Below are 27593 nucleotides of genomic sequence, written 5' to 3' on the forward strand. Positions count from 1 at the left end.
AAATATAATTCTAATGGAGCTTTTTGAGCAGGCTGCACCTACACTCTTTAATTCTAAAACAGAACAACAATGAAACAAAAGCATCACCAGTGTTAAACGCCAACATGCATAAAGCTGAATTATGTAGTTAATAGTTAAGATACCTCCAAGACTAATGGAAGACTTTCATATGTTCTAGAGCCATTTGTTTTTTTGCTATCCATCCTAGCTGTGAAGGGTCAGCCAAGCAACTACTAAATTTGCAACTACTAAATTTACAAAGTAAAAATTGTACGCGAAAAATGGTTTTTACCAATTAATTTTACTCAATACTAACCCAAGACAACCCGTATTCTTAATGAATATAATTTCAATTGGTGTCATGACTAAACCTCTTTATTGGAAGACTCCTTTGGAACCAAAAAATACCCGTGTTCCTGAATAGAAAATTTTCAAGTAAATGGTGCAAGTTATTGGTTTTACAACACTAACACAGTATAATAATTATAGAAAGTTTGCCTAAGAGTACAGAAAATCAAGAAAATTAGAATTCTTGAGTCAAGATACACACTTATATAAATAATTGGAAAACGTTAGAGAGAAAGTTCACTACATAATTGTCTGTGGCATAGTAGCAATCACAGGTTCACAACCTGCTCTCACTATCTGTGTCACCTTAGACAAGTCTCTTCATCTCCTAACTTCTTTTCTCTTATTGATAAAAGTGTTCATAGCAGCATTATATACAACAGCTAAAATGTGAAAGGCAACCCGAGTGTCCATTGATGGATGAATGAAAAGCAACATGTCAACTATATATACAAAAAGGAAGGAAATTCTGACACGTGCTACCACCTGAAGGGATTGAGGACGTCATAAGTGAAATCAGCCAGTTACAAAAAGACAAAAACGAACATTGTATGATTCCACCCACATGGGGTTCTTAGTCAAAATCATAGAGGCAGAAAGTAGAATGGTGGTTGTCGGGGGCTGGGAGGAGGGGGACAGGGAATTAGTGTTTAACGGGTACAGAGTTTCAGTTGGAAAAGATGAAAAGGGTTATAGAGATGGATGGTGGTGATGCGTGTGCATTACAAATGTATTTAATACTATTGAACTGTTCACCTAAAAATGATTAAGATGGTAAATTTTATGTTATGTTTGTTTACTACAATAAAAAGGGGGAGGAAAGTCAATGGATCAGTACGGAGATTAAGGTATTATATGGTGAAATGTTTTGTAGACATACATGCATGTAGTGACCCCTTCATTTTGCCTACTCATCACTGCTCTTCCTTCTGTAAATGGAGCTGCCACTAATCCCAGCCTATGTCCATCTGTATGTTTGCAAGAAGAGAGCATTCCTCTAACAAATAGTTGAGAACCTGTTGTGTGCCAAGCCATGAGCAAAGGATCCAGCAGTGGTAATGGAGGGATAATATGTGGAAAGATAAAAGAAACAAATGTCTTTTTTTTTAGTGTGGGGTAGGTAATTTCAAAAAGTGGCTACTGTCTATCGAGTAGTCCGCAAAGCCATTAGGGAAAGATGACTTTTGAACTGAGAAACCTGACTAACAAGAAGGACACAGAAGGAGGTGTGGGGAGCATATTCTGCTGAGAGGAAGTAAACAGTAAATACTCATCTTCTGTGATAAGATCAAAGAGGTAAGCAGGCGCCTGCACATACAGGGCTAACAAGCCATGGAAAAGAGATGAGATTTTATATTTATACTAATGGAAAGGCACTGGGAGTCTTTCAGTGAGGGAGCACTGTGATTCAATTTTTACCATGCCAAGATAAGGTTTCATGGAACCTGGTCTCCTGGCCACAGTGTCATGGTTGAGGGGTACAATGCAGTCCTTTCCCAGAACTTTTGAATTCTAGATTAGGAATGTATCAGGCCAACCCATTTTGGAGTGGCTGAGGCCTGAAGAGGCTTTTCACTGTGTGTCCAGCTATGTGGACCAGAGAAGCCGAGCAAGGCTACCTAGAGAGACACAGACAGGTGCAGAAAAGACAGATGGAGAGAATCTCTGAGACTCTCTATCCCTGTGGCCTGGTCACATTGTTCTCCTTGGGTTCTGTGAGGCTTCTCCCCAATTCCTTGCTTTGATTAAGCTAGTTCCAAGTTGGTTTCTCTTATTAGAGGTTAGATGTGATCATTATTGAAGTTATTATTGTAGTTGTGGGTTTTATCAAAAGTTAGCAGTCTGCATACACTATACATTTATATCTTACAATAACTCTTTGGTGTTATCATTTAAAGAAACTAAGAACAATGAAGCAGATGCTCAAATGACAGCCCAAAGAAGGGGGGGGGCTGATTTCAGACCCACGTTTGTCAGATTCACAAGTTTCCACTACCACTAATCACCACTGGTGACTTCCATCTGTAACCCAGACCAGCATGTGGTAGGATGGGACCCGGCAGGCATAACGCGAAGGGCAAACCACCAGCCCGCAATGAACTCTTGGCCCCAAAATGGCCAATGTTGAAAACGGAAGAACACTGAGATGCTTATCTTCCAGGGTAAAAAAAAATGTAAATCAGTACACAGGTATTGACTTGCATTGGGTCAAGTAGGTCAATTGGGTCAATTGGACCCAATGCCTGTGTCCCTTCTTTCAAAATGGTGCGTAGTCACCCGAGAGACAAGACTTACAAAGATGACAAATAAAAAATGAAATGTACAAGTGATTACCAGATTAACAGGTGCTCACAATACATGCAGAAACTAAAAAAAAAAAGGCAAAAAAATGTGACAAGACCTCACAGAGGACTTTCTGGTAGTCATGGAGGCCACAAGCTGGAAGTCACCATGAGTTGTTTTATATTAGTACAATATTTCAATCTTTGCCCTATAAGATTAAATATTTGACTTAAATTTATCTTACACTTTTCAAAACTGTTTCAAGACTTCCCTTAAGTTAAGGAGACTAACAAACTGATCTTTTTTATTGGGACATAAATACACTTGATCACATAGGTTAAATACTGCATTTATTATTACATGCTGGAAAACACTACAGAGTTGAAGTTATAAAATAACACGTAAAATATCCAAAACTGGTGCGATTTTAATTCTTGCCCACAGAAATAAAGCATAACATAATCTATTGTAGACAAACAAGTGAGTATTGAGAGCCTAAAAGTTTTACTAAGTAAACGTCACATAAATTCATGGAATTATAACTATTATTTTCTTCTTTTCACCAAAATGCAAGTGATACAAAGACTGAATGTTTTTATGATGGTGATATTTTTACTAATATCTTATCTGTTTAAATATTAAGAGTCTTAATTGAACAAGAAATAAACTAAACAAAAACAAAGAGACCTATGTTTCTAATTTATAGGAAAGCATATGACAAAGCAATTTACATAGACAAACAATGATAAATGACCTAACAAGTTCAGTTATAAACTGAAGTATCACTGTAGATGGATGCATATTTATACTCCACATTAGCATTTCTGCATGTCTTATAAAACGATTTTCATTAATTCTGCATTTTGTTGTTTTTGGCCTTTGCAATACATTACAAAATTAAAGACAGATAATTTAAGAAAACACTAACTACCTTATGGTGCGTCTATAAATATCATTAAACTATCAGAACTTGACCTAAACCATGCCGTTTTTATCTTTAACTTTCTTCCCCATTCATTCATTTCCTATCTCCCTTCCTCCATCTCCAAACACACACACACACACACACACACACACACACACACACACACACACGCTGAGGACATGGAACAAAGTTCCAATGACTAAGAAAAACAAACTTATAATCTATCCTGAAAGATAGCCTACAGATAAGAAGGATTTTTTGGTTTTAACTTTTGTTCTCATTTCTTTCTTTTAATTTCAAATTTGCATAAGCCTGATTTTTTTTTTTTTTTTTTAACTTCAAACTGGTCAGGAATGTCTTGCTGGGTAGCATATTACAGATGATAATAATCACTCCTTTTAAACTCTTCTAACAATTTTATAAAGCAACTGTTGATAAAAACTCCTACTCACCTTGAAGGCAATTATGGACGAAAATAAATACCTCTTTTATAAGAGTTTGGCATTTCTTACTGAGAAGAGAGGTCCCAAGTTTTTTTTTTTAAGTTTATTTATTTGTTTTGAGAGAGAAAGAGTGCACACAGGCTGGGGAGGGACAGAGACGGAGGGAGGGAGAGGATCTCAAGCAGGCTCCACACTGTCAGCGCAGAGCCCCATGCAGGGCTTGATCTCACAAACCGTGAGATCATAACCTGAGCCGAAATCAAGAGTCAATGCTCAACCAACTGAGTCACCCAGGCTCCTGGAGTTTCAAAGTTTTTATGAAAAAAAAATTTTTTTGACCCTTCCTTCCTCGGTTTCTTATACACAAATAACTGTTAGATTTGCTCACAAATATTTATTGAGTGCCTGCTATATGCCAAGCATGGTTTCAATCACTATAAAAATTCACCTTGAAAACAGCCACAAAAATTAACTACAGTGAAAAAGAACATCCCTCTTTCCTCACCTTATGCATTTGATTCCTGGTGTCCCTGTTGTTAAAAGAACAATGAAGTCATTACTCCTTTTCCTTCAGGGTATGATGTTGGCTTAAAATTTTTAAAATGCCTGAAACTTAACAAATTGCTTTAAATACCCTTTTCTATAATACAGCTATTATTTATCTTGCTTCAACTGTCTTATAGCCCACATTTAACTGATAAAATAAAGGAAACATTCATTTTTTTCTGCTGCTGCTTCTTAAGACGAAATTCTTTTTGTCTTTATCTTATTTGAGAGATTTCACAGATTTAACAACTTCAGGTTACATAGATGTGATATCATCTAAGCCTTCATTAAATTTGTATTAGATATAGCAGCAACCTTCTTACATCTGATATAATAAAAGGGTCCTTGAGTCAAGTTGGACTTTGGAAGAACTATGATCATCTTACCAAAGACAACAATTCTAACATAGTATATTATATTTATAGCACACTTCTACTCTCAGTGGGCCTGTCTATCTACCAGCTGCTTCCCTCATACCTATGGGCAGGCTCAAATCCCCAACTCTAGAATAACTCTCCCTTGTCCCCGTGCTCCCCTCTGGCTACTTCCTCCCCATCACTTCTTTCCCAGCCATGTTTTTGTTTTTGTTTTAAGATTTTAGTTTTGTCGGTATTCCCACTTCCTCCACTCACCTTTACCACTTATCCTACTGAAATCTGGCACCAACTGACCCCCATGCACCCACCCAAACCACTCGTACTGAGTTCCCAGATGACCCCTCCTTGCCAATTCCAGTGATTTGGCTTCCCCGCCCTCTCCATGTTGCCCCTTCTCATTCTCCCCGCTGGGCTCCTTCCTCCACTTATTCTTCCCAGACCACTCTCTAGGACTGTGATCTTCACCTTCTCCTCCTATTTCTCCATGTTTCTTGTCTGGCTTCCACCACCACTTACATACTGCTGATTCAACATCTTAGTCTCATCCAAGACCTACACGTGGTAGAGCTGATCTCTCTACCGTGATGCCCCAAAGCATTTCAACGCTCAACGTGTTTAAAGCTGAACCCATTTTCCTATTCCCTAATGCACCTGAAAACCTCTCCCCTCATTGGAAGCCTTCCTCACTTTCCATTTTTATTAATCCAGCAGTTTCTAAATCCAGCAGCCTCCAGGTCTGCCCTTTCCTAGGCACTCTTCATACCAACAATAGAGACCTTTCTAAAAGACCTGAGTCTGTTATTCAGCTGACAAAAATCTGTCGCTGGCCAGCTGACACTTTCATGACTGAGACCAACATCTTTCTATGGTAGATGAGCCCTTTCTTAGTCTTGCTATTATCCTTTCCCCACAGGCAACCACATTTACCCAAAGAGTGCACGGTTTTCTGCTTCCAAGTTGTTCTCTGTTTGGAATGGGTACCCACCTTCTCCACCCTCCTAGTGCTCACATAAACTTCAAAGCAAGACTGAAACAAACTTCTCCAGGAAGTCTTCCTTGACCCTCTAGTCTCAACTTTCTCTGTTAAATGCGTGTGCGCGCACACGCGCACACACACACACACACACACACACATACACACACATTCTCTTAGCAAATAGTTAATTTCCTATTTTCAATACTGCACAGTAACCCCTACCTGGCAAGGTCTTTATTTTTTATCTTTACAGCACAATGTTTGGCACATAGAATATATCTAGTAAATGTTCATCAAACAAATAATTCTTCTGAGAACTAAACTTCACCATCAACTCCAACATCTGGCATATTAATTTTAATTTGATTCAGTCCTGTCATCTTGAGACAACGATAGAGTAAGTCAGTTTCTTCTAGTTTAGGAATTAATACAATTGGATAATGGGGATATCTTGAAAAATAATATTCATCTCTGATAGCATTAGCAAAAAATGGACAAAACGGTATTAAAATGGTACCCTAAGCACTATCCACTACACACATATGGAGACAAAATGAACATTGGTTTACCTTTCTCTTTATTCTCTCCCAGCCCCTATTTGGTATTCCTGTTGCTCTGCATCTATAAACCCTATACCTTCACACACCTTCACACTCACATGCGCACACACACACACACACACACACACACACACACACTGAGTGACTTCTTGCTGTTCTTGGTCTAACCAGGGACCATGTCTGTCCTAGTCTGAGCAGGAACACTGTAACTATCTATTTACTACACCCGTTCTAAGTAGGTTGCAAATAGAAAGGATGTGGGTGACCATGGTCCTTCCTTTGGATACTGACATTTCCCAAGATATACTATCTAAACACAAAACATGACTCTAAGCTAACAACCACTAACACATCAACGTAGGAGGCATAGTACATGACAAAGAGTTGTTCCATTGCTCTCCAGTAACACCATGAGAGCATCCACCTGTATAGCCCGTATACACAGGCCTGGCCTCAGCTAAACCACCAGTGACCTCTGTATAGCTGCAAGAAAAAAAAATACTAAGTATGACATACTCAGAGGACTCTAGATTTTTAAAGACTTCCATTCATTTCTTCTTTGGACATTTCTTATCTCCCATTCACTGATGAAATCTTAGAATAGCTGTCTTGCTCTTACACATATATTGCTTACTTTTTCAGATAAATTCACTAAGACACAGGTAGCATTTGGGGCCTCTCTATAAATAGAACATCATCTTGCAAAAAAGTTAACTTGTCATCCAAGGGAATTGTGTAATCTCATATAGCAGCTTATTTATTCCTAGAAGCAAGTATATGAATAAGGTCAAAGTATTGTTTTCTTGTGTCGGTGTAGATGACACAGCAGAATTTTGTTTTGTGTCCTCAGGCCAGGCCCAGAAGGGAAAACTGTTTTGGGGAGCTTCATCTCATTTTACACAACATAAGTTTGTTAAAAATAAATTCTTTGAGTGTTCTTTTAATGCATGTTTTATTGGAATAATGTTCTTCAAATCCAAATCGTGCCCTAGGCTATCATGGAGTGAGGGGGAGGCTTCTGAAAAATAGCAATGCTTTGCATTCCAAAACCTAGTCATGCAAGTCGAAGCCTGTCGGAGGTGCAGCCTGTGTGCCATTTAATGTTCACACAGCCATCAAAAATGTTAACTGGCTGTATTTTTTCATAAACCTGCATCAGTAGTAATGCCTGTGATAGTTACTAAACCAAAGATGATATGATATTATCTCTGGCAGTTTGAAACATGGGTACCCCAATAATTAATATTTTAAAACTATTAATGAAAGCCTCCTCAGGCTGCTCACCATGCTGCAGAGAATTCTTGCCTCGCTCTGCCTTCCTTTTTTTTACTCTTGTTTACATTCGTCTCTCAATTTAGTGCTTCCATACTTCTTTATATTTCTATGGTAACCTTACCAAACCATTAGAGAACAGAAATTCTTCGCCAGTCATTATGACTGGAGTAGACGGCTAATTTTATTCCCTTATTACAAATGAAGAAAGGAGGTTTCAACGGTTAATATTCTTGTACAGAGTCATCCAACTGATAAATGGCAAAGCCATGGTTTGGACCCAAGCTTTCCTGGCATCAGAAGCATCCTCTAAGAACTAAAAGGCAAGGGAATGATGTCTTTCCCAGAGCCTGTCCCCCACCTCCATCCTCCGAGCCCTCCTCTGGCTTTGCTGCTCCAGGGTAGATCAGGCACTGGTTTGTCCCCTTGTTATGCTCATGCCTATCACAGTCATCCCACATGACTCATGCTATGTGTGTGCTCGTCTTCCCCTGCAGATCACCTTCCTGAAGTATAGAAGCCATGTTTTATTTTTACCTAAAACAGTGAACTATGAAATAAAATTGATTGAATGAAAAACATCCTCCAACTGAAATTTTCCCATTGGAAGAACAGCTGAACTAATCTGAAAATTAGGTGATGTGAACTTTATAAAGAGATTTCAAATCGTCCTATGAAAATGTCATATATTTCAAGCACACATCACACTTAAGTGGGGATATGGTGGTCCCCAACTTAGGTATAAAGAATATGATTTAGAAGGGCTAAGTTTCCAATTAACATATAAGAGTCTATTTTACTTTTACCAGAGGCATCAATATAATCCTCCCACCCATTAAAAAAAATTATTGATTACTTATTGGATGAATGAATGGATGAATGAGTCAATGCCTTCACTAGAAGTAAAGCAGATATTAGTGGGCTCTACTCAATAAGTTAGGCAAGAATATTTAAATTGAAAACCTACCATGCACTGAGTGCTATGTCTGAAATGTAGTTTTACTATTTTTGTTTTATTTCAAAATTCTTTTTTTTTATTATTTTTTTTAACATTTATTCATTTTTGAGGCAGAGAGAGACAGAGCATGAGCGGGGGAGGGTCAGAGAGAGAGGGAGACACAGAATCCGAAACAGGCTCCAGGCTCTGAGCTGTCAGCCCAGAGCCTGATGTGGGGCTTGAACTCACGGACCATGAGATCATGACCTGAGCCGAAGTCGGACGCCCAACCAACTGAGCCACCCAGGCGCCCCATATTTCAAAATTCTTAATGGTCTGGAAAATCCCAATAAAAAAGTATTAAGTAAAAATTAAATAAGTATTGGCTGTAGATCAGCTATTGCCTACTTAATGTTTTTGTTTTGTTTTGTTTTGTTTTTCTTTTTTTGCCTCTTAATTCCAGGTACAGATTAATGGACTAACAAAAGCTATGATGTGTCACCCACTAAAGAGTTAAGGCTTCCTCTTTTCTATTGCCTGGAAAGTTTATCTACAACCACAACAAAATAAAATAATAAGAAGTACAGGTCAAATGAAAGACACAAAATAAAACACACAGAAAGATTACAAAAATAAGATCCAGGTAAGAGAATTTAATGTGCAAAATGAGAGAGGAACAAAATATACCTGAGAAAACCAACTTGAAGAAACTATTACAGTCACAACCTTCCACCTGATGTCTGAGATTTGAATTATTTTTAATAGTTACCGAGATGGCACTCCACCAAATGAGCTTATGTTGAAAATTCATTTAACACATATATCTTGAGTGCCTTCTATGATACACCAAGCAATATGAGATTGCCAAGAAAAAAAAAAGGAAAGGAAAGCATGGTTCCAACCCTCACGGAGTTTAGTTTAGTGGGAGAAATAGTCACCCATCAAATAACTATTCAAATAGCAACATAATTTTTAAAAATACATATTTACTAACACTTTTCAGGGGCAAGTAACCAACTTCAACTCAAAAACTGGAATTTTCTGGTTCATGCTATTGGGAAATCTAAGACTGCCTACACATGGCTTTAGACTTTTATCTTCCCAATGCAGCAACCCCCAGGGGTGTTTAAAAACAAAACAGAAACAAAAACAGAAGTGATCAATGTGAACCTGGAGAGGTAAGCCAGGACCAGATTACTGAAGGCCTTGACTTTTTCCCTTGACTAAAAGGGAGGGTTGACTGACTTGATGTCCATGACATATGGGTACAACGAGTACTCACCTCAACAGGTGATGAACTGTCTTGGGGGAGCAAGACACCTATGATAGAAGCTCCAAGGAGAACCCCAGAAGAGTCAGAGAGGAGATTCCTAAATGATGGTAAGGTGCTTTCCAGTAGAAAGGGGAAAGAGACATTGAGTAGAAAATATCAGTTGTTCACACCATAAAACTAGTATGGAATACAGAAAGAACTTTGGACATGTTTCTAGAAAAAAAATAAAATAGACAAAGGTAATGAAAATGTGCCTGGAGAATAGCAAATATAACTTGTAGAGAACACAAAGGATGCTGACCAAAACCGACGTAAACTTCACCAAGTGGATCCCATTTGGAAACTTGAAAGGAGTTAACTCACATTACTGAGTCCAGAATTAAGAGATATCTTAGACCCTTTTGTTGAAAAAATATTTAAAACGCTGCCCAGTGATTTGTATTTGGAAATCTTTCAAATATCTAATCTTAGAGAGTATTTCCTACTTTGCATCTTCAGCTTTGAGATAGCTGGAAAGCTGTTTATGCAAATTTCACGGTTCAATCTCTAATTTTGATTTCATTCATTGTTTAACCATATGTTTCTTTTAAACTATGGGATTCCCTCCAGAAAGGCAAATGAACCAGTTTTAATATTTTTTTCAAAAAAAAATCAAGTTGCTGGTTTATAAATAATTAAAGTATTAATTAATAAGTATAATTAACTAAAAGTATCATCATTAAAGTATCTGTTCTCCCTAGCTTAATAAATGACTAGATCATCCCCACACTATCATTTGTAAACAAACTCTCAATTCTTCATAAATGCATAAGTTCCTTTATGCTGAAGTCACTCAGTCTCTGGCTTGTACATATTGATATGTAAATCTGAGGCATGTTAAATTATGATTTAGAAATTCTTCCCAAAGAAATATGGAGAAACAAGGTAGGAACAAAATTCTTTGCCTGAGTAGTAAATCCAAACAAATACAGTATATCCTATAAGTGGAACACTAACAAGATTCTTTTGTTGAACAAATTTTCAAGGAGGACTTCGTATTCTTGGAGCTAGTGATTTGGTGGTGATTAGTCACGTATGGCCTTTCACCTCGGGCAGCTTACAGTCAAATGCAGACAGGACCACACTATTGATGATAAGTGATATCATGAGGACGTGTAGAGTGCACTTTGGCGAGGCATTTGTCTCAAACTAGGAGCTGGCAAACAAACACTAGAAGAAAATTATTCAATGTGCCAAAAATCAAATCCAATACGAGACCTGAAGGGCAAATAGCCAAGGAGAGGAGGAAAGTGTGCTCCAAGAAGGAAAGGCGTGTGCAATTTTCCGAGGGGATAGAGTGTTGGGAAATTGGTGAGCAGGAGGCAGGAAGTGATAAATTTGAACCCAGGGAGGGAAGCCAGGACAAAATTATCGAAGGCCTTGCCTCTGGTGTGAGAGCAGTAGGAAGGCAGGAAAGCATTTTCAACAGAGGAGTGGCATAGCCAGATTTGCATTTTAGAAAGAGCTTTCAGGCTGTGGAATGAAGAATGGATTCCAGCAGGACAATTTTGGAGGCAAGGAGTGAAGCTGTTGAAGTAAAGTAGGCTAGGAAAAATGGTGGCCTGCTGGAGCCAGAATAATGGAACTAGGGAATGGAGAAAGGCAGTCTGGAGTCAGACATCAGTGCTTAGTTTTAGAAAAATCAGCTTCTTATTGGCTGTGCCTACTTTACAAACCACTCTCCTAAAAACAGTTGGAGAAAACTGACATTGCACAAGTCTGACTTCCTGCATCAAGCTGTTTTGCAATGTCCAGACAATGAGACTATAATCTTCAGGATGACTTTGAATCATTGCTTGTTTTTAAAAATATCTAAAATGAACAACAGATGTTAAAAAGATAATGAAGGCTAAATAACAAAGAAATAAAACAGACTGCCTGCCTTGTCAGTTGACTCCTGATTAACAAATATCCAGACCAGTACGCATGAGTGCAGAGCAACAGCCAGTTTTAAACTGTGCTGAGGTAGAGATGCGGTTAGGATTTTCAACTCCAGCAAATTTCAACCACTTAATTTATAAACGCCTGTAGTCTAAATAAAATCATAAATCTATTATCTTTAAATGGTAGTAATTTGTAAAGTGCACTTTCTTTCGATGTAAATCTCCCATGAAATTGATATTAATTAGCTAAAGAGCAAACATTAAGGAGAATCCTAAATGCAAGGGCTTTTACCATTCTCATCAGAGCTGTTTCTTAGGAAGGAGCAAACCTACAGTCTTCCCTGTAACTGCTCTGCTGGTCTAGAGATGGGTTACGGAAAGGGACACTGAAAATGTCACAATTTTCACATATTATTTGCCTAGTGTTTACCCTTCGTTTGTAGTAGTTTCCAAGAAGTTAGGAATTAACATTCTTTCCCTCAATTGAACTCTTTATTTCAATTAACCTATCGTTTCTACCTGGATTTCCTAAGAAACAATTAGAATGTACCATTAGCTTCATGATGCGATCAGGAAAACAGCACTAGCCCTCCATCTAAGGACTTTGTTTCACCTAAAAAAGATAACTGCCAAATAGTCACTATTAGCAATTCGTTAGGAGGTGCCAGGGTACTTGTTCTGGCTTTTACATGTTGTAGTAAAGAAATTACATCGTCTCCAAGTTGTTTAGAAATCGAAATCTTTACTAAATGACTGAGATTTAATGTGATTTCAAACAAAGTCCAACAGAAGATTTAGTGAAAACTGAAAAGTTTATTCCAAATAGATAGTGGAAATGCCAAGAGTCTTCTAGAATACCCATGAAACTTCTGAAGATCAAAAACAAGAAGGACAGGTTGGCCCAGCCAGATGTACTTATTATAAAGCTAAAGTAATTAACATCCTGTGATATCCACACAGAGATAATTATCAGAGGTCCCCCCATCCCAGCCTTCATCTTTGAAGTACTTAATCTTGGACGGTCTAGTAGGGCTTGTCCTAGGCACTATCTTTCATAGTACAACATCCGTAAGCCAAATAACCCATGAATTATATCTTTAAGTATAAGCTGAGTAACCCCTGAATATGAACATGAAGACAGATGTATGTAAGGATATGGGTAGCAGGCTTGTTCAAAATTTCTCTGATTGATTGCCTGCACTGATTGATGGAAGATGGACAAATCAATGGTGGGGAAATAGCTGGAAGACTGGATAAATCAATTATGGAAAAATCAGGACCAACACAAATGCATGTGTACAAAACAGCAAGTGATGATGTTATTATTATTATATCAAAGTGATGACTTATTACACAATTCAGCCTCAACCCAAATTTTTTTACAACACATCATCAGTATTTTGCAAGTCTTGCAGTATTAACAGATGTTACCACAATATTCTGATATAGGAAATATTTTAACACATACTTCATGTTAAATGAAATGCTTTCATAAAAATTCATTTAATTTCAATTAAAGAAATTTAATCTGAATACAAGACATTTTTAAAACTATGTAAAAATTTAAAACACAAGTTATAAATCAAAACAGATACAAATATACATCACCCAAGATATGATATCCTATGATGTTCAATAAGCTATGAAAATAAAACATCAAGCAGTATCTTTGTAAGTACAGCAAGAATGCTTTCAAACTAATATGAAATGATATTTTTTAAAACAAAAGTCAACTTTATTTTTTTTTAATTTTTTTAACATTTATTTATTTATTTTTGAGAGACACCAAGAGAATTGAGCGGGGGAGGGGCAGAGAGAGAGGGAGACACAGAATCTGACGCAGGCTCCAGGCACTCAGCTGTCAGCACGGAGCTGGCACAGGGCTCCAGCTCATGGAGGGCAAGATCATGACCTGAGCTGAAGCCGGACACAACCGACTGAGCCACCCAGGCGCCCCAAAAAAGTCAACTCTATTTTTACAGGGCATCCAGAGTTTTCAAATCGGTATTAAAATAAACTTTTATTGTGTGAACAAATAACTTCAAATGACTCTTTCTAGTCCCACTCCAAACAAACAAGAACCAAAGAACAAAAATGCAAATACATACTGCTATGTTTCATCATTCAATTTTTGCTTTTCAGTTTTTCATAGTTCAAGTACGTATATACAGTATACTTTAATTTTAAACATAAAACTATGGAATAGCAAAATAATTAAGAGGTTGCTTTTCTTTTTAATCAAAAGCTCAGGACAGGATTCCTTTATGTGTTTTTAATTTTTTAATGTTTATTTTATTTTATTTTTTAATGTTTATTTTTGAGACAGAGGGAGACAGAGCACGAGTTGGGGAGAGGCAGAGAGAGAGGGAGACACAGGATCTGAAGCAGGCTCCAGGCTCCGAGCTGTCAGCACAGAGCCTGACATGGGACTTGAACTCATGGACTGTGAGATCATGACCTGAGCCAAACTCAGTGCTCAACCAACTGAGCCACCCAGGCGCCCCAGGACAGGATTCCTTTAAAGAGTAAGAATCCACACGCAGTAAGAATATGATTCAGTATACCAAAAGTCATTTCACATACACTTTTCCATGAATATCTCACAGTGCAGCTTTCAGAGATGTACTGAAGGAAACGGACAGCAGAAGGAGGAGGGGGATGGTGCGGCCAAAAGAAGTCAAGTACAATACTGGACTTGCTCCCCCTGCGCCTGCAGTAAGGTCAGTGGGCTCTTTTGACCAAACAAATGAACAACTTACCAGTTAAGTAATCAGATTTGTTGTGTCAGTGCCAGCTATGGTCAGTTTCGGGAGAGAATTAAGCAAATATGCATAATAGAAATACACCCTAGAAGACCATTTCACAACTTGAAAATCAGGATTATTTGTGAATTTCATATTCTAAAGTGATAAGTTCTGCCTCTATCTTGCTTCTCTTTTAGGGTTTAGGGAAATCATCATTTTATTGAATGTTCAGATTATGGTTTCAGAGAGAAAAAGTCGGGAGCTACCGTTACCAACAGATCCATGTACAAAATTAACAACTGTGTTAACTCAAAAACTACTACCTAAAAAAACGTCAGTGCCTGCTGAATATTCCAGATTCCAAGTGGACCACCAAAGAAAACATCATCCTTATGGAAATAAATAAGGATGTACTTAACAAGCCTCATGCTTAAAGAAAATATGCCAGCTTTATTTACACTTCTCCTATCGCTGACCACTCCAGGCAGTATGTAGAAAATTGACTTTTAAATATTCTGATTTTTATGCAGTTTATCCACAGGGCAAATTCTTGACATTCTTTCTGTATTCTCAAAGCCTTGGTGAGCTAAGCACCTTACCTACAGGATGAGACCTTGAGCAATATGAATTCTAGGAAAATTTTCCAATTAATTAGTGAAAAATAATAGGTGAGGAGAGGGAGGAACTCAGCAAAAAGACTCCAGAAAAGTAAAACGGAAGTCATCCTGCAATCCTTGCCTTTATGACCCTCTCAGCAAAGCCACAGGCCGTTCTCTACTCTAACGTCTGAAGCAGAAGCAGTGACTATTGCCCGATTTTAATTTAGAAGAGGAGAGCTACCCGTGCTCGCATCTGTTTGGATGACCTCGGGAGGAAGGGATTACAAATCTAGATTTCAAAGAAGGCCACACAGTCCAACTGCATATTCAGATCTGCAGTCTTTAACAGGCTATACTAATTCCGAACAGGTCCCTGAGGAGAGCTCAGATTCTATTTAAATACCCAAATCTGTACCATCACGCTGTATCTCACCACCTGTTTAATTCACGAGGGCAAATAGGAACCTGCCAAAGAACAAATACAAAATGAGCCCAAAGTCCGGGTACCACATAATATAGAATATTTTATATTCTGTTCTTTCCTCAGATATTATTGTGCTAATTTGACCAGGCAAATACGTGACACAAGAAAGAGGGGGAGAAACTGGCTTAATAAAAGCATCAGTACTTAGTCTGTCATTCTTCAGGAACTTCCTCAGTTGAACAGAATCATTGTCTGGAGGATAGTGAGGGAAGACATCCCGTGCGAACCCTAGTGAAGAAGAAAGACTTCTCAGAGCGCAGTACTGTAAAGAGATAATTAAAGCTTTGAGAAAATGTGCTTGGGATAAAGGCAGAGGCCTGGAATTAGTCAGATTAAAAGAAAGCTGAAAAGCAACTTAGTAATATACAGCTTTACATAGTGCGGTGATTACTTTTTATTTACTTATTTCCCATCTCTGAAACCAAGACAAGACGAGATTTTAAGTGAGTAAAGTTGGACAAAAATAAAGAAGGGTAGGAAAGAGAACGGGTCGCCTGGGTGGCGCAGTCAGTTAAGCATCTGACTCTTGATTTCGGTTCAGGTCATGATCTCACAGTTTGAGCCCCATGTTGGGCTCTGTGCTGACAGGGCTGAGCCTCTCTCCCTCTCTCTCTCTCTCTTTCCCTCTCTCTGCCCTCCCCCCCCCCCCCATGGGCTCGCACGCTCTCTCGCTCTCTCTTTCCCTCTCTCAAAATAAATAAATAAATAAATAAATATTATTTTTAAAAAAGGAGTATGAAAGACAAGATGGTAAACTAGTCCACAAAAAAGTGAAGTCCAGAAAGTATATATACTTGTTGGAGGGAAGCTACAAATTGTGCTCTGAGCTTTCAGGTAACCAGATTTTAAAAGGTAATGCATCTGGTCACTATGCATCATGTCCAGAAAACAGAAACAACCTAATTCGGAAGAACAACTCTGTCTGTTATTAAGACACAAGATTTCTCTCCTTTTCTCTCTCTCTCTCTCTCTCTCTCTCTCTCTCTCTCCCTGTCCCTCTCTCTGCCCTCCCCCCCACCATGGGCTCGCACGCGCGCTCTCTCTCTCTTTCCCTCTCTCAAGATAAAGAAAGAAAGAAAGAAAGAAAGAAAGAAAGAAAGAAAGAAAGAAAGAAAGAAAGAAAGAAAGAAAGAAATATTATTTTTAAAAAAGGAGTATGAGGGGCGCCTGGGTGGCACAGTCGGTTAAGCGTCCGACTTCAGCCAGGTCACGATCTCGCGGTCCATGAGTTCGAGTCCCGCGTCAGGCTCTGGGCTGATGGCTCGGAGCCTGGAGCCTGTTTCCGATTCTGTGTCTCCCTCTCTCTCTGCCCCTCCCCCGTTCATGCTCTGTCTCTCTCTGTCCCAAAAATAAATAAAAAATGTTGAAAAAAAAAAAAAGGAGTATGAAAGACAAGATGGTAAACTAGTCCACAAAAAAGTGAAGTCCAGAAAGTATATATACTTGTTGGAGGGAAGCTACAAATTGTGCTCTGAGCTTTCAGGTAACCAGATTTTAAAAGGTAATGCATCTGGTCACTATGCATCATGTCCAGAAAATAGAAACAACCTAATTCGGAAGAACAACTCTGTTATTAAGACACAAGATTTCTCTCCTTTTCTCTCTCCCTCTCTCTCTCTCTCCCTCTCTCTCTCTCTCTCTCTCTCTCTCTCACTGCCCTCATCTACTGGGGGAGCAGACACTGCAAAATGCACTGCATGGTGCCACCAACACCCCCAAAACCACCACCACAACACGTTTTATAAGATCACTTTATTTATTTATTTTTAGTTTTTTAATTAATTTATTTATTTTTACTTTGTTTTCTTCAAAGGCCTCCTTCAGTGTAGGTTAATGGCATGAGGCCTGAGCACAATTCAAGAGTAATTTCACAATGAACTAAACCTGTTAAATTATTTAATAGTGTTCATCTCTGCCGAAAATACATCACCATTATATGTCTATATGTACATATAGGCATATACATTTTCATATATATATGCACACATATGTGCACACATATACACAAACGCACGTATTGTATTTAAAGGTGTTAGGTTAAGAACATGAGTAAAAATTCATTCAGAAACCAGAAGTATAATTGAATGACAGAATGAACCTTTTAAAAGTTCTATTAATAGAAGGTTTAAGGTAAATATTATCCACCACAAGCATTATGACAGTCCAGCAGACCCCTGGATCCTACTCTCTTGTTTTAAACGATCAGTTCTGCAAAACCTGTCTGTATATTCATTTCCAACTTATTGGTGGAAAAAGTCATAAACAGGGTAAACAAGTACTTTTCAGAAGTCTCCCAAGGTGACATTCAAACCAACAGTCCACCTTGAACTACCATTCCATTCAGTCCAGTCAGTGCAACAGCTATTTATTGCATGCCTGTGTGGGAGATGCCTTGGGGGATTCAGAAGCGAACGGACCATGACCCTACAGAACACGATCTATGTTGTAAGAAAGTATATGAAAGAGATACAGAAATGGAATGGAAGGAAACAACTCTTCCAATATCAAGCAGATTCAAACAAACGAGTGCCTTTAAAAAGGCACAGAAGTTCCCGAGGGTTCTGAGATGGCACATCCTTTTGTGAACTGTGTCACTTGAGATAAAAGCCTGTAAGAAAAAGCAGATGGACCAATGGAGACGCATGAGGGAAGAAGGTGAAGGAGGAAAGGAAAAGAGGTAGTAACACAGCACCTACTCAGGGGAGATCAAGGAGCCTCAACTGGGGAGAGTGTTCAGAAACGGGGTGGGAAGGGAGAGCTGAAACAGTAGGTCCAGGCCACATGATAATGATCTTGGAGGCCATGGTGAAGAGACAGTATTTAATGTGGTAGGAAACCGCTCAAGACTTCAGATCTCATGATCACAGCTGCTGATCAACTCACTAATCTTCATAAATATTCTGCTTCTACAACAGGAAATATCTTTTAGGAAGCAAAAAAACAGGGACAAAACTAATTGAAAAGAATCCACGTTGTCTACTTCTCTGCAGGCAGAGAAGAAGCCTGTTTGGAGCAAATTAGTATCTTCTGTTACTAAGTTTTACTCAAGTACTTTCTACTTGATAAAAATCTGTTTCTGAAGATCAAACTTAACAAATGCATAAACTGTCCTACTTATAATAATTTCAAATCTCTGTGCAGACATCCATGAACTAAAAATCTTATCCATCCTTAGGCTTCAATTTGTATCTGTTCTCTAAAAGGAAAAAAACTCTCACATTTTGTGTTTTAAAAAATTTTGTATGGAAACACGAGTCACTGATTTATTAAAAATCAACCTAGAGCTCTTGGGTGGCTCAGTCGGTTAAGTGTCAACTCTTGATTTTGGCTCAAGTCATGATCTTGCAGTTTGTGAGTTTGAGCCCCGCATCAGTCTCTGCCCTAATAGTGAGGAGCCTGCTTGGGATTCTCTCTCTCCCATTCTCTCTACCCCTCCCCCTCCTAAAATAAAATAAAATAAAATAAAATAAAATAAAATAAAATAAAAGTCAACCTACCATTTGTTCATTAATCTGACCCAGGTCTACTTTATAGAGGATATTCACTTGATTAACCTTCTGTTATAATTTTCTCTTCCAGTATACATGCAAACAGAAAATTTATACTAATGGCAGTATGTCTCAACAGAGATACTCTCATAACAAACTCCACAAGTTAGTAACATTTCAAACTAAGTCTTTTAACTCCAACGAAAGCAGAAAATAATAGAAAAATATCCCACTAGAGAAACAACTAAAATAAATGTAAATGACCTGCTAAAAATAAACTATTTCCCTCCAGTACATAGCAATATTAGAAAGTTTAAATAGCAAAAGTTCCCTGGAGTCCTAAACTATTTTTGCTCTGTATATAGTGGTATTGAACTTCCTTGTTGCATTAAGTCACATTTAAGAGTAATAACCAGGCCAAAATAACTCCATAATTTTAGGCCTTTTTTCCCTATTTACATTTTAGAAATCTTCAAGACATTAACACATCTTTCTCCTTTGACACGGTTAATAAACTGTTTTTCACTATAGGATATAGGAACAAATGTATAACAATACAAAGAAGATTTCCGATTTCTAGAGTTTAGAATTATTCTCAGTTTATTTTTCTCTAAATATTGGTGTTGATAAAAACTATTTAGTATGGCATATACTTTTCATCTATGTGTAGATTACATTCAATCCTAAAGATAAATTCATTACATAATGAGCTTTTCACTGTAAGAGAGAGATTTGAAAGCTATGCTGTTGAGAATTCCACAATAATTTGCTAAAAACCTCCAGCATTGATACAAAAGAAGGTATTTGAATTTTTCCACTGTACAAATGCACCACAAGAATGTATTCAAAGTATAGATCTTTATGGGGCGCCTGGGTGGCTCAGTTGGTTGTGTCTGACCTCGGCTCAGGTCATGATCTCGCCATTCGTGGGTTTGAGCTCAGCATTGGGCTCTGTGCTGACAGCTCAGAGCGTGGAGCCTGCTTCAGATTCTGTGTCTCCCTCTCTCTCTACCCCTCCTCCACTCATGCTCTGTCTCTCTCTGTCTCTCAAAAGTAAATAAACATTAAAAAAAAATTTTTTAAGTATAGATCTTTACATGTAGAAGGTGCTATATAAATGTTGAATGAAAAGTTAATTTCAATGAACATGGGAAATAAACACTAATTATTATAAATTGCCACTCATTTATGTGTGGTAAGCTGAAATGTCCAAAACATACTGCGCATAGGAAAAACAAAGTATTGAAGATCATTAATCTGAGAGATTTGGGAAAGAATGGGAATAGGAGAAATTAGCAGTTCCTCTGCCCTCTGGTGGCAATAAAATCAACTGCAGCATTTTCTAAAGTAATACATAATTAAATGTCCCTGTTATGAAATCAGATTTTTTTCTCCTGTGCCAAAATGTCTGTGATAAAAATCCTGATTGCTACATGGCAAATTTCAAGACTGTCGGGCTCTTTAAAATTTTTCCCATAGTGATATTTTAGCATGTTTACAAAGGAAAATATTTTTTCTTCTATTTCATTGCTATATTGTATTTATAGGAAAGAAAATATAACCATTTAACTCCAAGATTAGTCAAAAACTGTATGTAGACTGATATCCAGTAAAGAAGCTACTTCAGTTTGCAATAAATCTCCAAAACACTTACCAAGAAATTTAAAACTATTCATTTTTTACTCAATCCTATAAAAATATGGGTTTCTAGAGTAATTTTCCACCACAGGTACTAGTTTATAATTAGTTTATAATACCTGTACATTTATGTTGGGCAATTTAGGTATTTTATAATCCCCACAGCTTTTAATTATCTGGCCAATTGCAGAGTGAATGTTCACTCATCCTCAATTTGATAACTTAGAAATGTATACATATTCTTTTCTCAGTAACATACCATTAACGAAAGAAATTCGGAAAAAATAAACATCTGCTGATCTTTTTTTTCTCTTCTGTAAATGCATTATTTACAGAAATTTCAAATAAACAACTTTGGAATCCATTTTGGCATACACGTCTCTCTAACCTCCTTTGGGATGAATTGTTTTCTTTAAGCATTTACTTATTTCATGAATGTGGCCATACCATATCAATATCATAGGGTAAAAGTCTTAGTGTTTTTTTTTTCCAACCAATGAAATGTATCAAACAAGATAATCTACTGACATACCTAGTAAAGAACAAGCTATGTCCATCTATGCAGAACAAAACTGTATGTGACCAAGACAAATCAACATGAAGAAAATTGGGGTTTTAAAGTGTTTCACAGTTTTAAAAGCGTTGTCATCATGTTGCCCCCTCCTCCCATCCCACAACACCCCTCCAATCATAAATTGGAGCGCAGAGTCAGATTCTGTGCGTTCTCTATAAGAATTTACACCAGGGGCAGAGACAGTGTTTTTAGCTGATTTCTAGGTCTCAGATTGGTGAATTTCATTCAAGGACTTTCTCCAAGATTCACCTCACTTGGAATCCCCAGGTGACCTCGGTAAGCTTCCACCTGCGACTTTCATGCTTGACATTTGCGGACACATGTATACTTTCTGAGGAATCGCTTACCACCACCACCACCACCACCACCCCAGACTTCAGAATTAAAACAAAACAAAATCTTGATTACGCTCATCAGAAAGTTTGTGTTTTCTTTTTTTCTCCAAGTGTATTTTGTTCATTTCACCTCCTCTCCCAAGTCTAACCCGAGTTCACAAATTTCTGCCAAGGTTCTCTCTGCCTGCTTCTTCACCTTCTTACTGAGGGGCAGAAAGGGTGAGCAGGCACCCAGTTCTCAGAGGGCAGGGTCGCGGGAGGCACCTGAAACCCCGGCTTAGCTCCCAGCCTGCGAGAGCCAGCGGGTCGCGCGGGCGGGGAGTTGCTACGCCGGCTCCGCGCTGGCCCCGGGGGCGCGGCTCCCGGCTGGACGCGAACCTGGCTGGCAACGACCCGGAGCCACCACAGGGTAGATGCGAAGGCCGGGTCGCCGCGCGGGGGCAATGTCAGGGCGCTTGGACGAACCCCGGACGCGTTCAGGCCTGTCTGCGAAGGCGGCCGGTGGAGGACAATGGGGGCAGGCATTGGTCTCTAGAGGCGCGCCCACCCCATTTCTGCCACCTCCTCCCGTCCTCGGCGCCGCGCCGCACCTACCCCGCCCCGCTTCCAGAGCCCGTTCGAGCCCAGACTGCGAAAGGGAACTAAGGTGGGGATCGCGTGGGGTAGAAAGGTGCGGCCACAGGAAATTTTCTACAGCTGGGGGGAACCCTGCAATCCCCAGCTGCCACTACGTCCCCCACCCACGGCCCCCATCACGCACTCGCTTTAGTTTATCGCGGCAGCAGAGAAGCAGGAGGAGCCAGAGAGGAGACTTCCCAGAGATGCCAGTTCTGGGAAAGGTATCTACAGAAGGTTTGCTCTTACACACCAGAGCCCTCTCTGGGCGACTTGGGGAGACAGTACCACCCCCTGTCGCTCAGGTGAAGGAAGCCCGAAATCCTCAAGAAAACCTCCAGTCCCCTTCTCTAACCAACCCCCTGCTCCCCATTCGGAAAGCCCAAGTTTACCCAAAAGCAATTACAATAACTTTCCCAAGGGCAGACAGATGAGGTGGGGGGTGGGTTGAGAATGGAGGGGGGAGTGCCAGCGAAATCTTCAGTTGCGCAAAAAAATCAACAAGCTAAAGTGCATCTTACCATTGATTTGGTTTCCAGGCTCCCCTTCAGTGAACTGAAAACGGTCCATTAAAAAGTGGCAAAGTAACACAACTCCTGCAGCGGCCAGGTCTGCCCTCGGGAACCTCGCCATGCCGCCGCCGAGACCTCCCTCCCCCTCCCCGCCAGTCCTTCCCAGGCGCCGGGTGCTTGGAGGCTCGGAGTGGGAATCGGGACGATGGGGACGCTGGGGCCAAGCGCTGCGGACCGGTCTGGCTGAACCTGGAGGCCTTTGTAAATTTCGATGGGATTTCACACTCGGGAGCTGGGAAGAGGAAGGGAGAGCGAGGGGGAGTGCAGTCCTCTCCGGACCTCCGGGTCTCTCTTCGCAACTTGCCACAACACTCGCAGCCCTCACCCCAGACACAGGACACCAACGGCGGGGAGGAAAGGCCACTTGCAGCCGGGGCTCGCAAACTCTCGGTTCCGCACAGGCAGCGCCACCCGGGTGCGCGCAGACAGTGACTTCCGAGCCCCCGCGATATGCTCCACTGGGTTCAAAATAGATCTAATTCCACAGCCAGCGCGGCTGCCTCCTCCAAATCCAAGAGGGCTGTCGGCTCACAAGGAACTTTCCCCAGTGTTGGGATGGCCCTGGCGGGAGGTTTGGGTTTGCGGGAAGGGGGTTAATGTGGGCTGGCGAAACCCCTCCGACAAGTTTTTCTTCTTTTCTTCGCCCTACGCAGGGCGCGCGTCCTTTCTCGCAGCCAGAGGGATGGGCAGCTCTAAAGAGCTGAGCCCAGTGAAGGCTCAGGCTGCAGCAGTCTAAGGTCCGAAGCCAGAAAAAAAAAAAAAAAAAAAAAAAAGAGAGAGAGAGAGAGAAGAAAAAGAAAAAAAAAAAAAAGAAAAGAAAAAGAAGGGGAGGGGGAGGAAGAGGAAGAAGAAAGAAATGGGGGGCGGGGGAGTCAGGCCAAAACCTATCGGGAAAGGGTTCCTCCTGGCTAAGGAGGAGGTGGCCACAAGCCCCGCCGAGCCCCGGGAGTTTGGTGGCGAAGGAGGCGCCGCCGCCGCCGCCGAGCTCCCCCGCGCTTCTGCTCCACACTTTGGGGAGGGAAGGCAGCTTGCAATTTGCCAGATCTGCCGCTGCACCCTCCTCCCTCCTCCCTCCTCCCTCCCCCTCGCTCCTTCAGGCTTCTCCCACCTTCCTCCCCGAAACCAGCAGCTAGCACCGACCTGTCCAATGGCTGCACTTTCCTCGGGGCTGGCAGTAAAGTCGCCGAGAGATTAAGCCGGAGGGGAAAAGCAAGGGGTTGTGAGAAGGCAACTCCAGCCCTGCGCGCCCCCAGCAGCCTACGGCCCGGAGAGTCGGGAGAGAAGGCGAGAAAGGCGAGCGAGCTAGGAGCCCAGCGCCCCGCTGCACCTCCGCGCCGCCGGGGCGCCATCCTGCAATCGGCTCTTGCCCTTTGCAGCCACACCAGCGGCGCCTTCGCCCACCTGGCCTCCAGGCCTCCTTCGCGCGGGGCTGCGGAGGGTCTTAGCCCCCCGCACGGTACCCAGCAGACACCAGACGCTGGCGGGATCTCCCTGGGCGCTAAAGGGTTAATTACAGTTCGCCATTCCCGGGAGGACGTTTGTAGCAGTTGGGGTGTGAAGAAAGCAAACCCGAGTGAGTTCTGCTACTGACCCCGAAAAACCCCTTCGGACCCCAGACCCGCGAGACCGGAGGAGGAAGGTAGCGCGCGACAGCGTGGTCCCGCTGCCGCTGCTGCTTTGTAAAGTGTCCGCCGGAGGGAAAGCGAGAGTTTAAAGAAACAGGAGGCCCATTGAATTTCCTACGGGGGCTTTTTACAGGCATTCGCTCGCTAGTTTGGTTTTTGTTTTTTCAGCTCCAGGATGTGCTTCAGCCTTAACCCTTCCCAGCCCTCTCGCTAATTTACATCTTACTTCGCTTAACCTCATTTTAAAGGGACAAATACAAAGAAAAGTGGAAAAGCATTTTGGTTAAAAATACAGATTCTTGACCCAGATTGCCTGGATTGGAATAACACCTCCTCCCACTAAATGGCCAAGCCTCTTCGCAATTACTCTCATAGTGCCTCAGTTCCTCATCCATCAAATGGGGAGAATTGTGGTAATGCCCTTATAAGGTCGTATTGAACTCAATGAGTTATTACTGTAAAGAATTGAAAACAGTGCCTGTGCAAAGTACATGACTTTATGTCTCTTAAGAGAGACAGGAGAGGGAGGAAGTCCTGAATCAGTGGAGAGCTTGCATCAGTGTTCTTAAATTCAAAAGTCTTTCAGCCTATTCTTGCCCACCCTATTCCATGCTCTGGAAAGTTTATGGATGCTATTAATGAGCACCTGTGAAAATGAACAAAAGCAACCTAATTCAAAATGGAGTCAGAGGCGATGAAGGCAAGGGTTCTCACCACATATCACTTTTGCAGCCTACTTCACATACCCCAGCAGTCAGAAGCTTACTTTACTTACCCTAGGAGGATAAGGAAGATTTTCTCCTTGCCCAGAAATAACCTAGAAGAAAAACCACCACCACTCAGCCAATGAGGAGCTGCAACCCTGAACTCTTCCTCTCCTCCAATAACCCTTCCTCCAAAACAACCAAATCCCTCTTGTCCTCTCCAAAGGCAAGCCCTTCTCCTTTGTTCTTCAGACTTGCCTATGGTTTGTCATAGCAAGCATGTCCCAAACCACAGTTCCTCTACTATTCCTAAATAAACTTGTCTTTGCTGGTTAAATAACTGGCAATTTCATTTCTAAGACTGACACGCCTTAATTTTGTCACAAAACCCACTGGAAGTGGGTCTGGATAATTAAACTACTCTGCTAATTTGATACAAAAAGAATGGCTCTCTGATGGCTACTTAGCTAGTGAGAAGGGAAACAGGAGGTGTAACATGTTTTTCATAATCCAATATTCAGTTTGCTATTTATATCAGAAATATATATGTACACACACACACACACACACACACACATAAACATGTTGTGCATACACACTTTATTATGCCAAGACCCTTGCTCTCTCCTGAGCTTTCTCACAACTTGATTTCCTCACCATACTTAAGAAATCTGGTTCTTTCATTTCTGCTTAACTGAGAGTTTGTAAGTTCTATGTAACATTACAACAAAATTTGAGTACTTGAGATACTTATCTGTTTAACATTAAGTTGGAAAACAATTTTCTAATCAAAATTTGGTTCTTATTTAATTGATGTTGAGTTTTTTATCTGCATCCCTAGTGAGCTCATTACTTCATAAATCCATGTGGAAAGCTTCCTAAAATGTTCTGCACAACTCCAATTCCCATTACGTGCAAAATTATAAGAAACCTACCAGGAGCCATCTCAGGAAAGCACGACTTCTTTTTAGTCTGGGATATTTCCCTCTACTTCCACAGTTGATTAAAAAAAAGGGGGGGGGGGGTGCCTCCTTTTTTTTTTTTTTTTTGAGAACAAAGTCCTATCTCTCCCTAGTATCATTTTGTTCCTTTTATTCTTTATTATTATGTATGCAAATTAGGAGTGTTTATTTTCTTGTTCTTTGTTGTCATCAATGCTTTCTCCTCCTGATTAAAGCTGTATACCTTAAATGGAAGTTTGATGCCAAAAACTGAAAGGAAGCCAAGTGGTAATTCGGAGTGAGTCTGCAAAGGTTTTTTATACATTTGTCTATCATTGGTGCTGTTTAATTGTTTCATTTTACTCATATGATTTTATTATAAACAGCCACCCATACAGAAAATACTTAGGTATGGGAGAAGATATAGGTAAGCAAAACTCAACGATGCATGATATTTTAATGCCCTGAATTAAGAAAAAATATTATTGTAACAAATGTAGGATTAGATGTTCTGCTTTAGATATCAACTGATAATATCTCTCTCTCTATATATAACCAACTGATAATAATATATATATACGCATATATGTGTGTGTGTGTATATATATATATGTATGTGTGTATATATATATAAATATATATATATATATATATATATATATATATATATATATATAACCTTTACATTATAACAAGCAAAAATAAATAAACTGTAGGACAGTCATTCAGAGTTAAATGGAAAAAGTTGACTGTCCTCATACAATCCTGGCTAATTAAAAGCAATGTATTTTGTGGCCTAAATGATTTCAGTTTGCAGTATACGTTTCCCCACAGTATTATTGTCTATTTCAACTTCATGGAGACAAATTAAGGTGTCTTTGTGAAGAAAGGTTCCTTTCCCACCTGACTTGAAAGAGGAGTTCTAATGAGTGAGGCTCATTTCTATTTACTATAGTTACAAGACCTGAATTGCTGTTTTTTTACTCACTAGCTTAATGTTAGCTAACCTCTCAAGGAACAAATGAAATCAGGAATCTTAAAGGAGTAATACTTGAGTTATTTGTCCATGACAAAGATCTGGAATTCATAGAACACTCTTCTTTAAAATCTTAAGATCATATATCAGAATCATTGTCAGCAACATAGAACTTTAAGCAGACCCAAGCAAATGTCTGTATAGATTTCGAATCTGTTTGCAACCCTTCATTTATACCAACCTTCAGGAAGATTTTTTTCACATTCCAAGGGCAGTACTATCTGTATAAAGGCGATTACAATTACCCATCTCATCCTACCTCCAACTCTAATCTTGCTATGTTTCCAAGGACCTGTCCTAAATTGAAACTTGGCTAACGAGATACTCAAGAAAATATCATGCTTCCTTGGAAAAAAAACAAGATGCAGCTTAGGCT

At 40.0% G+C, this 27593-nt stretch overlaps 1 protein-coding gene across 2 annotated transcripts in view; it reads right to left on the reverse strand.

The window, feature by feature from the left end:
* The window catches only part of PLXDC2 (plexin domain containing 2), a 449881-nt gene extending 426234 nt beyond the window's left edge, over positions 1-23647 (reverse strand). Inside the window, exon 1 of one of the 2 annotated variants that reach the window (XM_058681754.1) lies at positions 22861-23645. In XM_058681754.1, the coding sequence (XP_058537737.1) occupies positions 22861-22972 (112 nt within the window). In that variant the 5' untranslated portion in view covers positions 22973-23645. Of the gene's footprint in view, positions 1-22860 lie in introns of both variants that reach the window. The other variant, XM_058681756.1, reaches the window with a different exon arrangement.
* Between the last annotated feature and the right edge of the window lie 3946 nt (positions 23648-27593).

Source organism: Neofelis nebulosa, chromosome 8 (genome assembly GCF_028018385.1).
Source record: "Neofelis nebulosa isolate mNeoNeb1 chromosome 8, mNeoNeb1.pri, whole genome shotgun sequence".
NCBI classification, from domain to species: Eukaryota; Metazoa; Chordata; class Mammalia; order Carnivora; family Felidae; genus Neofelis; species Neofelis nebulosa.